General features: G+C 49.3%; 1 protein-coding gene across 2 annotated transcripts in view; it reads right to left on the minus strand.

Annotated features, from left to right (window-relative positions):
* TRAM2 (translocation associated membrane protein 2) overlaps positions 1 to 15455 on the minus strand; it is an 81185-nt gene extending 65730 nt beyond the window's left edge. The window contains exons 1-2 of one of the 2 annotated variants that reach the window (XM_029943618.1): positions 15258 to 15328; positions 10736 to 10850 (exon numbers count right to left, since the gene is read on the minus strand). In XM_029943618.1, the coding sequence (XP_029799478.1) occupies positions 10736 to 10789 (54 nt within the window). In that variant the 5' untranslated portion in view covers positions 10790 to 10850; positions 15258 to 15328. Of the gene's footprint in view, positions 1 to 10735; positions 10851 to 15257 lie in introns of both variants that reach the window. The other variant, XM_029943617.1, reaches the window with a different exon arrangement.
* Between the last annotated feature and the right edge of the window lie 6 nt (positions 15456 to 15461).

Below are 15461 nucleotides of genomic sequence, written 5' to 3' on the forward strand. Positions count from 1 at the left end.
AACATCACAGACGAGGTGAAAGATAATAGGGAAGAACCCCATTACCGAATGCACCAAACAACGTAATTTTAGAAATCTAGGTATTTGACGCTGTTACGTGCCAGGCACCAGGCTAGTTCCTGAAAATACAGCAGTGAACAAGATCAATGCAGACAGTGGTATTAGATTTTCAATGACACACGACAAAGAGTCTATGGCTGATTCCTTGGTTCCATTGTGGTATTTAAAAAGGACAAGGCCAATTTGTCAATATCTGTCAAAAATGCAAGTGCGCTTATGCTTGGACCCAGTCATCCCGCTTTTGGGAAAATATGCTATGAGATATGTGGCTGTATAGGCATGAAATGACCTACCTACCAAGATATTCACTGCAGCACTGTTTATAAGAGCAAACGATTAGAAACAGCCCAAGAATCTATCGAAAGGGGACAGACTGAATGAAGTACAGTGTCCCTGCATGATGGGAGACGATGCAAGCTTAGACACCGATGAGGAAATTCTCCGCGCGCTGACATGGAAAGAGCTCCAGGATATTGTGTTAACCAAATACAGCAAGGTGCAGAACAGTGTGGATAATACACTTCGTTCTGCACAAGAAAGGGGACAGGAAACACACATACACACACACACACACACACACACACACGTACATATGCATATGTTATATATATGCATGCATATTGCATATGTGTATATATACTATATATGTGCAAAATCTATCATATAATTTATAGCTGCTTGTATTTGCATAAATAAATTCAGGGGTACACAAAAATAAGTGAAAGTGGTACCTAGGGGAAGGGGAGGGGAGCGGGAAAAGAAGAGGTCAGGGAGGGACACTTCCAATATATTCTTTTTCTTAATGTTTTTGATTTTTGAGTAATATGACTGTACTGCCAAATATTGCCTAGTCAAACAAAAAGAAATGTTTAAAGCTTTAAATGGCTAGGAGTATAAGCTCCCTCCCTGTGTGCACATTGCTAAAGCAGCAGGCATTGCTAACACGCTCAGGAGCACCTCTTACTTAGTACCCAAGAACCCAGAAAGACAGCATGGGTAAAAAGCTGCAAATGATCACCAACAGCAGAAAGGCAACTCAAGATGCACGGGACCATCCTCAATCTACTCACGCCAACTACAAATTAGGCACAGAGGTGCTGGGGATACTAAGAAAATGTAAAGCAAGCTGTTCCTTTCGGGGAGCTCACAGCAAGTGCAAGGAACAAGCTTCAGCCCTACTGCCTGCGACATTCCAAGTACAAATGTGATGGAGTCACTCCTGTGCTTGGGAAAACTTCAATGGCTCCCTATTCCCTGAGCTGAGGTATCCAAACTTCTGAAGAAGGGCCACCATCGGCCGAACCTTGTCTGCCAGTCCAGACTCATCTCCCCTTACTTTCTTCCTTAGCCCCCCACCCCCACCCCGCTTTGGTAACATGGAGCCACTTTTCACATCACCCCCCCCTGCACATCTCTGTCCTTTACACACATCCTCTCTCTGCCTGGCCAATGCCCCTCAGGCCTCACGGCCCAGCCCAACCTTCTCCTCTTTCAAATAAACTGTCCCTAGTCCCCCCAGGAGAATTATGCTCCCCTCCCTGACTCTCAAAGTATACCTCCTCCACACAGGAGCAGCAGTGACACTGTCACCTCCCTAAGGACTCCTGGCTCCGTGACAGCAGAATCTTCGCCTTTTCATCTTTTATCCCAGCCCCAAGAACAGTGCTTGGCAGGGAGCAAATGCTTGGTCTGAGTCCGGCTGAATGAATAAACAAGAGAAACAGAGAGGCAGGCAGAAAGGAGACAGGAAGAAGGGCTGAGGACCATGTTTGGAGCAGGTGGTGACTGTGCAGTATAGGAGGCAGGCATTCAAGGAGAAGGGGGAAGAAGACCCAGGGGTGGGCGGGAGCATGAACAAAAGCAGGCAGGCACAGACAGAGGATGTTCTGGAACCTCAGGCGAGTGGTTTGCATTGGGGGTAGGCAGGGCAGGGCCTGAGCTAGGAACAGAGGGGGTCTGGGACAAAGGCTGGTCAGGCTTTGGGGGAGCCCAGAAAGCCATGCTAGGACTGGACTTGAGGTGGGCACCATGGAAGGCTTTCAAGTAAGGGAGCTCCATGCTCGGCTCTGTGTCTGAAGACAATCAGTGGTAGCTATGGGGAATGGGACTGGAGAGGAGACCAGACAAGAGGCTGAGGTCCAAGCGAGGACCCGCATAACCACTCAGGAGGCCTAAGCTAAGGTCAAAAAGCAGTGGGAGAGGGGATTTAGGAGCAAATGCGGGTGTAAAACTGTTGGGACCTTGATATGGGGGACAAGGCAAGGGAGAAGAGGCCACTGTGGGTTTCTGTCCTGACACACAGGCTGTTTTCTCTCTTTCCTCCAGAGACAATGTAAATCACCCATGGGGGGTCAGGGCTGTTGTGTAAAATTGTGGATGATCACCAGTACAGGCCTCAGAGAGATAGCCCCCAGGTGTTCAAATAAGGTGCTAGAAATCACACAAGGGCAAGTCTCCATGCATCCGTTTCTAGGGGTCTGCAAAAGTTTAGAGATGGAAGGCACGTGGCAGATCAGCTACTCTTCATTCTCCCAAGCACACTTCAAAGAATTATTTACTGACACCTTTGTGGGGTACTCCCTGACATGATCTGGGATACTCTAGTATGCAGTGAGTGCTCAATAACCTAAAGCAAAGGAAATGCTACCTACAGGCCATCCACCAGTGAACCCCTACATGTCCATCCCCACCTCACCTATCCCTAGAAAAGCCTCTGTCAAAAAGGTTCCCCCTCCCTCCACCTCCTATGAACACAGGAACAGCAGCAGCTTCCTCAGATAAGGCCACAGTACTTGAGTGCAAACCTCTTCATGGCTTATCTAACTGGGAAAAAAAAAACAATGGAGAAAAAAGATGTTCCATCTAGCTGAGGCCCCCCCTACTTTTTAAAACCTTGGAAATCACATTAGATGCAAAAAAATACCTCTTAAATAAGTTCAAAGGGCGCGTCAGTGACAATGCAAAGGCAACAGCAAGACAGTAAAACAATGATATTCATATTCAAGGGCAACATCACATCAGTGAATGCCTCTGGGTTACAATAAGGTCTAAAGAAAAGCTGTTCCTCTCTCCTAGCTTTAGCTGGGCTGGCCCGCAATTACCCCCCCCTCCCCGCCCCATTACCCACAACTGCCTTGTGGCTTCCCTGTGTCACATAACGTGCCTGGGGAGAGAGAACTGGGAGAGGAGAGACCCTGCAGTTCCAGCAGCCTCTGAATCTACATCAGAGTTGGGGGCCTGGTCCCTCCTCCTGGTTGGGGTGGAGACTGACATTTTGGGGAAGGGAGTAGTTCTTACGTGGATCAGTGTCACGGCTTCCCAACCAGATTCTTCATTTCCAATCTCACCCAGAGCGTAGCGTCCTATGACAGCAGCCTGCTGAGTACCCCAGGGCTTCACGTCAGCCCCAGCTGTGCACTCACAGGGCTGAGCAGATCTCCTTGCCTAGTGTCCTCGCACATCCTCTTCTCTTCCTTGGCTTACCCAGCATGCACTTACCCCTATTCTGGGGAAGGAGCCCCTCCTCCATGTTCCCAAAGTATCCCCTGCAGCAGACCACTACCTAGTGAACACCACTGTGTGCCAAACACAGAAGACCAATGTGGTGGCTCAACTGGAATACTCATCATCAAGGGACTGTGCTTGTTTCCCTTCATCTGTCTCCCTTATTAGATGGTTTCTTCCCTGTAATTGGGCAACGTGTCCATCCCCTGTGTTCCCAGCATCTAGAACAATGCCTCACACAAAACCTTTTTAATTAAGGTTTGGAGAAAGAGGAGGCAAGACATCAGACTCCCCAGACTCAGCTCAGTTAAGACACACATCCATCAGGCCATGTGATCAAACGACCCAAATGGTGAGACTGAGAAGCCAGCAACATTGGTCAAATTACACTTGGCCACAGCAATATGCTAATGGTGTAGTTAGTGGCCAGTGACAATCTCACAAGGCCTCAGTTGTCAGGCCTAGAATATGCCTAGAATCTGGAGTCCATGAGACTCCAGGAACAGCGGCAGAGAAGCATCTCATTTTCTTCATTTGGAAGCTCCAACACTGACCACAGGAAAGCAAGTTACGTCACCAACTGTGTTAGCTGGCTTCCATTCCCCATTTCAGAATACTGCACAGAGAAGGTGTATTTACTGAATGATTAGAAAAAGAAGAAAACTGAATGGCAGAGAGTTGAATAGTGTTGAATGAAGGGAGTTCCCAGACTAGATGATAAGAATGTCAGCAAAGTTTCTTCCACATTTCTTGGGTAAGAAAGTACACTGTACAACGGACCAACTTTGCCTTTTATTTCAGTGCTACAAAAAAAAAATCTATGACTCACCAGATATTTCTGGGGCTGAATCATACTGGATATCCAAAGTTTCCATATTGCTGAAGATTTAGATATTGAAACTTCAGCATTAATCTTTGTGGACAGAAAAGTTCCTAAACATGTAAGCATACTGCATACCTTCCACTTTCTCTGCAGATAATCATTCTGATCAAGTACTGTGTGGTGCTAGTCTATCACGGTAACCTCATAATCTACAGAACTTGTCTGTGCATATACTAAGGAACACCAAGTACTCATGTTTGCTTTTGTCTTCATTTCTTATGACTTTTTAAAGTTTTGTTCTTTTTTTTTTTTTTGAGACAGAGCAAGCAGGGGAGGTACAGAGAGAATTGCAAGCAGGCTCCACACTGTCAGAGCAGAGCCCGATGTGGGGCTCAAACTCACAAACTGTGTGATCATGACCTGAGTTGAAATCAAGAGTCAGATGCTTAACTGGCCAAGCCACCCAGGTGCCCCATTTCTCATGCCTCTTAAGTGTTGAGTAATGGGTGGTCCACCGAAACGTCAGCTACCCCAGCCACTTCTCCCATTCTTACTTAATCTTGCTCCTGTAATCTTGGGAATGAGATAACCAAGCCTCAGAGAGTGTATGAAAAGTAAGTGCTGGTGGGCTTTGAGCAGGGGTCAAAGCCCAAGCAACCAGCCTCAGTGCGGTGTCAGGACACAGGTTTGGGGCCATCACTGGGCTGCTCCAGGACCTCCTTCTGCATTGTGTTTCTCAGCTATGTTCCAAACAGATGAGACAGCCACGAAGGGGGTCTCTGCAGAGTCAAGGTGTCACCCCAGCTCTGTTCACATGTAGTGAGAACAGGCAGCAGAGCTCTTTCCCTGTAGCAGACCTTCTTCCAAGTGCTCTATCAGGTCAACCTTTCTGACATATTTTATACCGATGCTTCTAATCCTCCCAACAACTTTACGGCATATTTTTACTGATGAGGAAACCACAGCACGGAGAGGTTAAATCCTTTACCAAGACGATGCGGCGAGGACATGGAAAACCAGAGTTCAAAGTCAGGCGGACTCCGGTGGTAGGGCCCTGACCTTAGTCACGGTGATCCAGGGCCCCCAATGGTTCCCCCACAGAACCACACCACGAGCCACTACTTACTACTATAAAAGCCCTCAGAAAGGAACATGTGCACCTGCTTGGTCCAAGAGAACTCTGTGCGGTGGTGGCATAACTCTATCTATAGCTGCGCTACCGAGACGTGGAACATGGCTAGTGTGACTGAGGAACTGAATTTTAATTTCACTTCATTTTACTGCACTGGAAAAGCCACACATGGCTAACTGCTGCCTGCTGGATGGTGCAGGTGTGGACTACTTTTGGTGAGCCAAACATGGTTATATTTCAAATGTGAAACTCCTACTTGAAGCTAGGTGTCAGAAGAAGGTCATTAAGCACTGCCTCATCCCGCACTACCTCTTCCCCACCCTACACTGGTTTTAATTCACTCTTATAATTTTGAGGAAGAGAGCCTGCTATTTGGTCAGAGTGATGGAAGATTCTTCAGAAGTAGTGGTTGTTGGAGCGCCTGGGTGGCTCAGGCGGTTAAGTGATGGACTTTGGCTCTGGTTGTGATCTCACAGTTTGTGAGCTCGAGCCCCGCATCAGGCTCTGTCCTGACAGCTCAGAGCCTGGAGCCTGCCTCAGATTCTGTGTCGACCTCTCTCTCTGCCCCTCTCTGGCTTGTGCACTCGCTCTCTCTCTCTCTCTCTCAGAAATAAATACACTTGATCTTAGCCAAAAGGCCGAGAAGCGATCTCTCAGAAATAAATAAACATTAAAAAAAAAAGTACTGGTTGCAGTTGGCTGAGCAAAGCCCTGAGAACACTCTTGGGGGCGGGGGATGAGAAGGGTAGATCACAGGTCAGGTTTCAGACACTAGGTCCAACCTACTGATCTGAAAAAAGAAAAAAAAAAGCCACAGATGAGTGTCATTTGTAGGTCACATCACTGAATATGAAAATCTGCTCAAGTCCAGGGCCCCAGACCATACTCAGAGGACCAGGATGGTAAAATGCACACAGTATAGCAGAAGCCACGGGCCATTCTTCTTGCTCTTTCCCAAGCCCCCTGATTGGCTTTGGAGAGGCCACAGGGCCTTTGGCATGAAAGTCACAAAGCCTACCCTCTCCCCGAACCCTGGACAGTTCCTTTCTAATATAAGGATTTTCTCCTTTCCCAAAGCTGGTTCCACTAAGCTGGACTCCACATCACACCTAAATTTAGGCTAGAACCTGATTTCAACTCAAAGAAGAAATGAAACTAAGTTGAGACCACTTAACCCAATGGAGGCACAGCTTTATTCTGACTAATCCCTAAATCTATATGGCTGGGGGAGGGAGGAGGAAGATGCCTCCTTTCCTCCCCTCCCAGTTTCGGACTGACAGCTTAAGTGTCTACACATCCCAGCCCTGCTGTATGTAACCACGTTAAAGGCAAGACTGAGCCACAGAACGAGAGACAGCCTGGGAAACAACGGGGCCCAGATTGCTAAGGAACTTGCATGGGCCATGTAGCTAGTTAGTGGCCGGGCCCAAAGGAGAATCCAGGCCCGGGCCACAGCTCAAGCCTCGAGGACTCTGGAAGAGGAACATGTGTTCACACTTCATGCCAAACCAGAGAGCAAACTGCAATTAAAAAAAAAAAAAATCAGCTATCAACCATCCCTTTCCACCTTGCAGGCCAATGGTCACAAAATCCATACAAACAAGTGAGTCCTTGCCCAGCAGGGTCAAAAGTTGATCCAGTACAAAGTCAGGCTACACACCAGACACACTCTCAACTCCAGAAGTGTTGGGTCTAAAAAGCGCAATTCTGCTCCAAGTTCCAAGGAATTCTCAGCAGGAAACCAGGCATTGTGAAGCAGGCCTGGTGATTTCCTGCAGGGCTCCAGGCATTGCTGGAGCGGAGGCTTCCTGACCCTGGGATTGCTCCTTCAGGCCAGGAGCCCCTAGACTGCTCTTAACATTCAGGGAAGGAGCCCATAATACAGCCCTCGTACCTTTAAACCTAAGGCCACATTCTCACGGACTCTCAACACTGTCTTCTGGCAGATCCCACACTATACCAGGCATGCAGACCAGACTGTAAACACACTTGTTGACAAACCTCAAAGCAAGTGGTTGGGGGGAGGTAGGTTGTAAAAATCACTTCTCTATCCTTTGTCTTGAAATAAAACACACCCTTCTGCCTCCCCAAAAGCCACAGAAATCTTCAGAATACTGGTGGGTCACTAAAAAGTCTCTTAAAAACTCTCTGTTGGGGCACCTGGGTGTCTCAGTCGGTTAAGCATCCGGCTTCAGCTCAGGTCACAATCTCACAGTTCGTGGGTTCGAGCCCTGTGTCAGGCTCTGTGCTGACAGCTCAGAGCCTGGAGCCTGATTCTGATTCTGTGTCTCCCTCTCTCTCTGACCCTCCCCTGCTCACTGTATGTCTCTCTCTCTCTTTCAAAAATAAAACATTAAAATAAATAAATAAATACTCTCTGTAAAGAGTACCTACACCTTTATAATAAAAATTAAGAAACACACTGCTTAATTATACTCTGTCCTGGGGCACCCGGCTGGCTCAGTCAGTGGAGCACACAACTCCTGATCTCTAGATCGTGAGTTCAAGCCCCAGGTTGGGCATAGAGCCTACTTAAAGAGATAAAATGAATAAATAAAGTAAGGAATAAATGCTCTTCTCTTATGAAACTCAGGAGCTTTATTAAGAAATCCTCTCCCTACTGCAAAGACAGGGCAACTGAGGCTCACATCTGTCCTTTTTACCCCTCCACTAACTCAAAAGGAACATTTCAGATCATGTTGGAGTTCGATGGTAAAAATCTTAAGAAACCATATGGAAGAGCCTCCTAATCTCAATCGATAAACACCTCCCGGTATTAGAAATCACATCTGTGCACATGCATACACACACACACACACACACACACACACACACACAGAGCCTTTGGTCAGTTCACTTATTCACAAAGCTAAAAAGTACAAGAGTACCAGCTGTGCCTCACAAAGTGTCTAGAAATGACTACCACGCTTGTCCTCTAACTACTGACAACCTCACACTCAGGTTGTCGGGTCTCCATTTAAGAAACCACCCCCTTCTACCAACTGCAGTGGCTTCAGGTTGAGGCCCAACAATCTGCCTGTAAGCTGCACCTGTCACTTATATCAAGTTCAAGACCTGACTCCCCTCCAAAATAGCTTACCAGCTTTAAGCTACCACACAGTGACCTCTCTGAGGACAAGGACCCCACCTTATTCATCTGCGTTCCCAGAGCTCAACACAGGAACACAGCGGGAACTCAAAAAACAGCTGCCAAATTAATGAACACACTTAAGAAAGATGTATTAATTGTGAGGCTTCTACACATACCGTTGCATTCAAAGATAGCTATGAAAACTCCAGTGGGCAAATAAATGCATAGAAAATTCCCTAGACTTGAGTCAGAAGATGCACATTGAAGCCCCACATTTGCCAAAAATTCCCACTACTGTCCTGAGCAAATCTCCCAACCTCTGGAAGTCTATTATCCTCTTCTATAGATATAGATATTCTAGGTTTCCCTCTAATCCTTAAACTTGGGAAAGAAAAGTTATGCCCTTGAGCTATGGCCATGATATTAACTTGATCATAAGGACAATGAAAATACAACAGCCAAAGGCGGCTATTCTTCCACAGATGCTGGCTAATCACAAGCAGGGACTTTCGTAGTAGGTAATTCGCCTATGCCCATTCGCCTATGTTCCCATGTGATCCACACATTTGGGTCATCCTCTGTAGTCTCTTTCAGGGAGATGCAAATCTCAATGACTGTTCCAGGCAGAAAAGCCTCCAAGTGGAACAATGACCTGCAGACATTACTTCCAGGTAATAAACAGATTCCACTCAGACAAAGAAAAATAAAGCAGCCTGTGGCTACATTCCATAGACTCCCCGTTCATGGAAGCATTAGGGCTGAGCTCTAAATGTGAGCCAGACGTTGCTGAATTCTTATTTTGGCTCCAACTGTGACTAGGAGGGAATGGTCCTTGGCCAAGTCTCTCTTCTGGAAGCCAGGCTCTGGATGGGCATGACAACCCCCATAAACCATCCAGATTACAGGGTGAGGCTAGTAAAGCATTTCACAGATGTCAAGTGTTGCCAACCTATCCAGACAAATGAAGGAAGCTGTCAAGAGGCGACGTGGCTCAGGCGGGGAGCCACAGAGCAACGCCTCACCTAACCCTAGTCTCCCACAAACTCACAGGCGGGCTCAAGGGCCTTCAGAGCAACCCCACCCTCACCCCCGTCCCCAGTCTGGCTCCATTTCCTCTGTTGAAAAGCAAAGAAAGCCTTGTCAACCTACACTGCCCAGAAGAGCTGCCTGCAAAGCTCTTTAAACCACACAGTGAACTTGCACCATCAACCAGCCGTGACTAGGCTGGGTTGGGTTCTCCTCTACTGTGGGCCATTTGAGACAGCGGAGGTAAATCAAGGCAAAGCAATAGACTGTATAAAAGATAAACGTCTGCTTGTGGAATAAGAAGGGCTGTGTCAGGAACCATGTTAGTAGTTTTACTGTTTTCTTTTCCTCTTTTTTTTCCTTTTCTTTAACCATTAGGTGCCAATGGATACCAGATACACAGCGCTGGTTGAAAAGGTTAAGAGACAGTATCAGTGCAGTTTCCCAGCAAAGCCTGCTAATAGTGCTCTCGCTGATTAGAAAGCACTTCTAGAGTTTGGAACTCTAATCCGGTCTTATCAACGCTCTGGCTTCGTCATTTATCAGGGTGGGAACGGGAGGTACATCAGCTATGCCACAGAGTGATTTCTGGGGCCCCTGCCCACGACAAAACAGATCAAAAGGGAGCTCATGCCTGCCAGAGTGAAGTTTTCACCATAGCAACACATGTGCTCTACAAACAGGCAGGACTGAGGCGCTCTGTTGTGACTGGTCCGGACAGTGCCCCCGAGAGACGAGGAACTGAGGGCTCAGGCAAGGGGGTGAGCGAGAGAAAAGTGGCACCTATTTAGCTCGCGGGGCCTTCTTCTCATGGTTTTTACTCCTCCACAGGGCTGACAGTGGCTGCACAGAGATCCACAGCCTGTGTTCTAATGAGGCAGATGTCAGAGGGAAAACAGATGTTCTCCAAAGAACGACCACACCGCAGGCTCCCTGGGGAAAAGAGGGACCCAGGGTAGAGCATTCATCCCCTTTGATGAGCAAATGGCCAGCACCGGAAAACTTGGGGGCAAGGTCTCATTGCAAACCTTGTCAGATCTAAAATGAAATGCAGCCCCCGGGCCCAACAAGCCAGTCTGATGGTGGAAGGTGTACTTACAGACCCAACAATGAAGCCCAGGGCAGCAGTGATCAGTGTGGTTGTTGAGACCATCGATTAAGTGCCCATGTGCTGGGCACAGTGCCGGGCATTTTTACAGGCATCAGTCTTCACCCTGAAGTAAGGGTTAAAAACTCACTAACTGATCAACGCCACCTTTCCGGAGAGCACATTTTTGCCAAGGGAAGAAACAGGGATAGCCGATTCCCCATTAAGTCCCATAGGATACAGTTACACGTGAGGCTTGACCAGGAGAGAAACTAGCTCCAAATTTCTGCTCTGTTGCTCAGATCACTGAGTGATGAGTGTGGAAATCCAACCACAGAATGAGGGCACCCAGGAGAATAAGTGACCCTTCTCAGTTTCCCTTGACTAATTTCTCTAGAACGCCACTAAGGGACTATGTCAGAGGCTAGAGAGGATGATGCATAAAGTCAAAAGCTATAATAGCTGGCAAAGAAACACACTGAAGCACACAGAAGGCAGTCCAAGAAACAACATCTGTCCACAGACGCATGCCTGTGCCATTTACAGGCCTCTTTGCAGAAACACAGCAGAAGCAGAACTGTTTCGAGGTGCTAACCGTCAGACAGGACCAGCGGCCTCGCTGCAGGCCATGATGCCGACAGGTACGCCTGGGCGGATGTGAACTGGTGCCAAGGAACCTGTGTGTTAACAGGACCGCCACTGCACGAGCTGCAGGCACACGGTCCTGACAAGTCCATCATGGTGTCCTGAACAGGGAAGAAGGCAGCACTAAGCATCTACCTCCAAAAGTTCTCTCGGTCCTAAACCCTCAAGTCATCACAGACCGAATGGGAACTGAACCTACAAATGACAGGCCTAGAGTTTTCAAAACATTTCCATGCTACAGAGCCCACAGGCCCTGCAAATGAGCTTTAAAATCAACAAAAAAGTTTGTTTCAAAATGACATTTTAGAGGTAATGTATAATCGCTTCCTCTCTGTTCCATGCCCCCCACCGCCTTTTTCTCATTCTCCATTCACTAATGAGAGAGTTTTCCTCTTCCCCTGCCTGTTTCAGTTTGAAACGTGGCACTGAACGGGACACTGGAAAGCAAAGGGAAAGGGGAGGGGCAGGCTGCTTTCAAATCTGACGCGCGTGTGTGCGCGCACACGCACACACACACACACACACACACACACACACACACACACAGCTGGCCGCCCACACCCTGAAGGGGAGTCAGACTGAACTCCACCAAAGACAGGACTGTAGGACCAAACTGTGAGGTAGAAAACTCCCACTTGCATCAACTCCCCCAAAAGCCAGAGTTAAGAAAGAGAGAGCTGGAAGGGAAGGAGGGGGAAAATAAAGCTCCACATTCCTGACATTTTTTAGCCAAGTGCTGTGGCTGCACAGAACAGCTCTATTCCAAACAGCCTTGTAGAATGGAAAGGGAACCTGGTTCCAGGGCAAAGAATCCACCCCCTGCCTTGGAAATGGGAGAAGGAATTTTAGGACAGCCCAAAGCTGAACCAAAAGAAGGAGGGAGGGGCCCTCCTTCATATGTGTTCCCCAAAGGAAGTGATCCTGAGGGAGGAAATTTGGAGTCATCATCTCCCAGGAGATAGAACTCAAGTCCTAGGGTCCCTGAGGGGAAAATGAAAGCCCCTCTAAATGCTGGCGAGCTGAAGGTGAGTTGGGGAAGGGGCAAGGCAAGACGGAGGAGACCTGTTGGGACACGGGGGCTGTGGCTGCCTGGGGCGGGGGCAGAAGGGTCCAGCTCAGTGGCAGAAGCTGGGCAGGGGACCCCAAGGGAGGAGCAGCCAGGATAGTCACTTTTTTGGGGAAGAATCATAACTGCGTTTTCCTGACTCAGCTTCTGAATGAAGGAATCCTAGCCCTGCCCCGAGTCAGAAACTCAGGAGTCTGACATCGTCTCTTCCGGTCTCCCCCTTCCCCTTCCACTTCCTTCTGTCCTCACTTCTAGGAAAAAGCGTGCTAAGCGCTGGACTGCTCCGCTCATACGCGTCCCTACATACACACCACTCATCCGGGGGAGAACCCAGAAGACCCTAAGCAATATCTAAAAAGTCTTGTGCTGGGTTATGAGGTGTCACCCCTTGACTTTACTCCAATGTGAAGATGTCCACAGGTGTTTCTCTGAGATCCCTTGGGAGTAGCTGAGCTCTTTCTGTTCTCATTTGGTAGGGAGAGCAGAGCTCCAAAAATCTGACTATCTCGCCTATCTCTGTGGAGTCAGTTGTTAGGTAAACAACAAGGACCTTTGTGGCTAACACAGCAGAGCACATGTCCTTCATAAGGGAGGTCTGGGCATGGCCCTCTTTCTCACATACCAGCATACACCTTCCATACCACACGGTACCTCTGATGCCCTGTAAGCCCAACCGCTGTAGGGCTAAGCTTCTGCAGGGAGAGGGTGGTGGGAAGAGGGAGTCAGGCATTTCAGCCAGGGCCCTCTCCACGCTCTCCAGGCCAATCCCAAGAGGGGAAACCAGGGAAGGCATTTTTGTTGTTATTTCTTCTACCCTGGACCTTTCTCTTCTGTCAGGTAGTGGAAACAAGGGCTCTTCGCACTTTTCAATGCCCACAAAGCTCCAGGTTTAATGCATAGGACTTTCCACAAGACTAAAGGCAGGAGAGGGAGGGAGATACCAAACTCAAATCCTAAGCAGTTCTTTCAAGCAAAGATAAAACCCACAGAGCCACAGACCTTAGCAAATGCCTGAAACACAGCAGAGGCCATAGGCTATGCAAGAGACTCTGCTGGCTGTAGAGCACGTGGCTCTGAGGTCTCCAGCTGTCACGTGTGTCTTTCCAACCACACCCTCCAAGACTGGTGACACGGCACACTGGGAGGCCTCTTAGAATGGAGGACAGCAGATAAATACTGAGGCTATGCTGGACAAAACAAACTTATTTCATTAAGCTAGTAGTATGATCAATAATACCAGGCCTCAGGGGCAAGCGACTTGTCACATTTGTAGAACCTCTTCTGGCTTTTATCACTTACATGATCTCGGTTAAACCTTACAATAACCTTGTGAGAAAAACATGTTTTACTAACCTCGTTAATGCTGGGGAAACTGAGGCTGCAGTCAGTTTTTCTGTCCAACTAGTGACAGAGCAGAGTCTGGGAATGACCCTAGCTTGACAAAGTCAGGGACAATACACCATGAGAGCTGCGGGGGAGGCAGGGAGGAGAGGAAGTGAAGGAACCCTTCCAAAAGCTGAAGTGCAGACCCCAATCCTGATCCCAGGTTTATCTCCTACAGACCCTGAAGCCCAGCCAAGGACACATCCACACATCCAGCCCTGGCTTACCGCCACAAGAATGTCCCCAGCCTGAGGGCAGCTTCACCGGCCAAGGAGAATCCTTGCCATCCTTAGAGAGGAGGCAGGGAACCCAGAGACAGAGGGACACAGAGGGAGAAATCAGCCACACTAGGAACCCTCCATGTCCGAAGAAGTTCATAAATGGTTACAGCTTCCTACCCCATCCCTGAGAATGCAGATAAGCAACCCTACCCAGCAGGGAGGACCCGGTGAGAGTGAGGGAGGTGTCACTCAAGTAATCTCACTACTGAGACAAGATATACCACAGCAAGCCCTAGACTCACTTTCCTCCAGTCCCTCCCACTTTGGATATCACATTTGTCTCCCTCTCCAGGGCACAGTCAGTCGTTCCAGTGGGCCCCCTTGGATTCTGACCCCCAACAGGCTTCTGAAAAACTCTGCTTGGTGAGGCCTGCACCAGTGCACCGCTGTCCCGGGTAAGACCCCATCCTCACCCCCCAGCCCCACAGCTCTAAGAGATGCACCTTTCCCCTAAAAGCAGTGAGTATCCCCATCCCTCTCCTTGTCCCTGTAGCAGGCAAGAAGTTCTGGATCCACTACAGATGGCTCTAAAGAACAGTCCACAGGGTCATAAAGGGTATATGAAACCTGGCCTTTTGGGCAAGGGCAAAAGAATGGGGAGGGGCGGGAGGATGGCAGAAGGGCACTGTTGGGATGGGGCCAGGGCCACACGTGAACACCCTGAGCACGTTCCAGGGGTGAGGATGCAAAAGACCCGGAAAATCGGATAGGAGGGTGGAAGAGTCAGGGTCCCTCCCACTGGAAAAGCCCAAAGAAACTGGCAGCCACAGCTTGGAAGAGGGGAGAGTTGTGCAATGACTGCGGGTCTGGGAGTCTCCGGGCTTGGCTCCCGGACACCAGAAAGGAAACCCCACCGGTCGGGCCTGGGTGGCAGCGCTGCGGTTGGTTCGAAGCCACGGTTAGGATCCAGGGCTGCAGAGAGCGCTGCAAGATAGGGTGGGTGCTCAAGGGGGTGGCAAAGCAGGGCACGGCTGCCACGGCGCGTTGCTGAGGGGTGGCGTCCGGGCTGACCCGGAGGCCAAGGGGGCGTAGAGTGTACAAAGCCGGGTCGCAGAGAGCGTACATGGCAGCCCCCCACCTCAGACGAGGACCCGCGGGACCTGCAGGGCTACGCCGGACGACGCACGAGAGGGGGCACCCCCTTCCCCGTCTCGCTCACCTCGAACATAAGCCCGATGAGGACGCAGAGCACCAGGCAGAAGCCGATGTCCGCATGGTTGTGGATGACGAACTCCTGGCTGAAGAGCGGGTAACTTTTCGTCCTCCTGCGGAAAGCCATGGCAGCGGGCGCGCAGCGGCCGGCGGGGCCCGCACCCTGCGCTCTCGAGCCGCCGCGCAAACTTCTCCAGCCCCGGCCCGGTCC

The sequence above is a fragment of the Suricata suricatta genome, chromosome 7 (assembly GCF_006229205.1).
Source record: "Suricata suricatta isolate VVHF042 chromosome 7, meerkat_22Aug2017_6uvM2_HiC, whole genome shotgun sequence".
NCBI lineage: Eukaryota > Metazoa > Chordata > Mammalia > Carnivora > Herpestidae > Suricata > Suricata suricatta.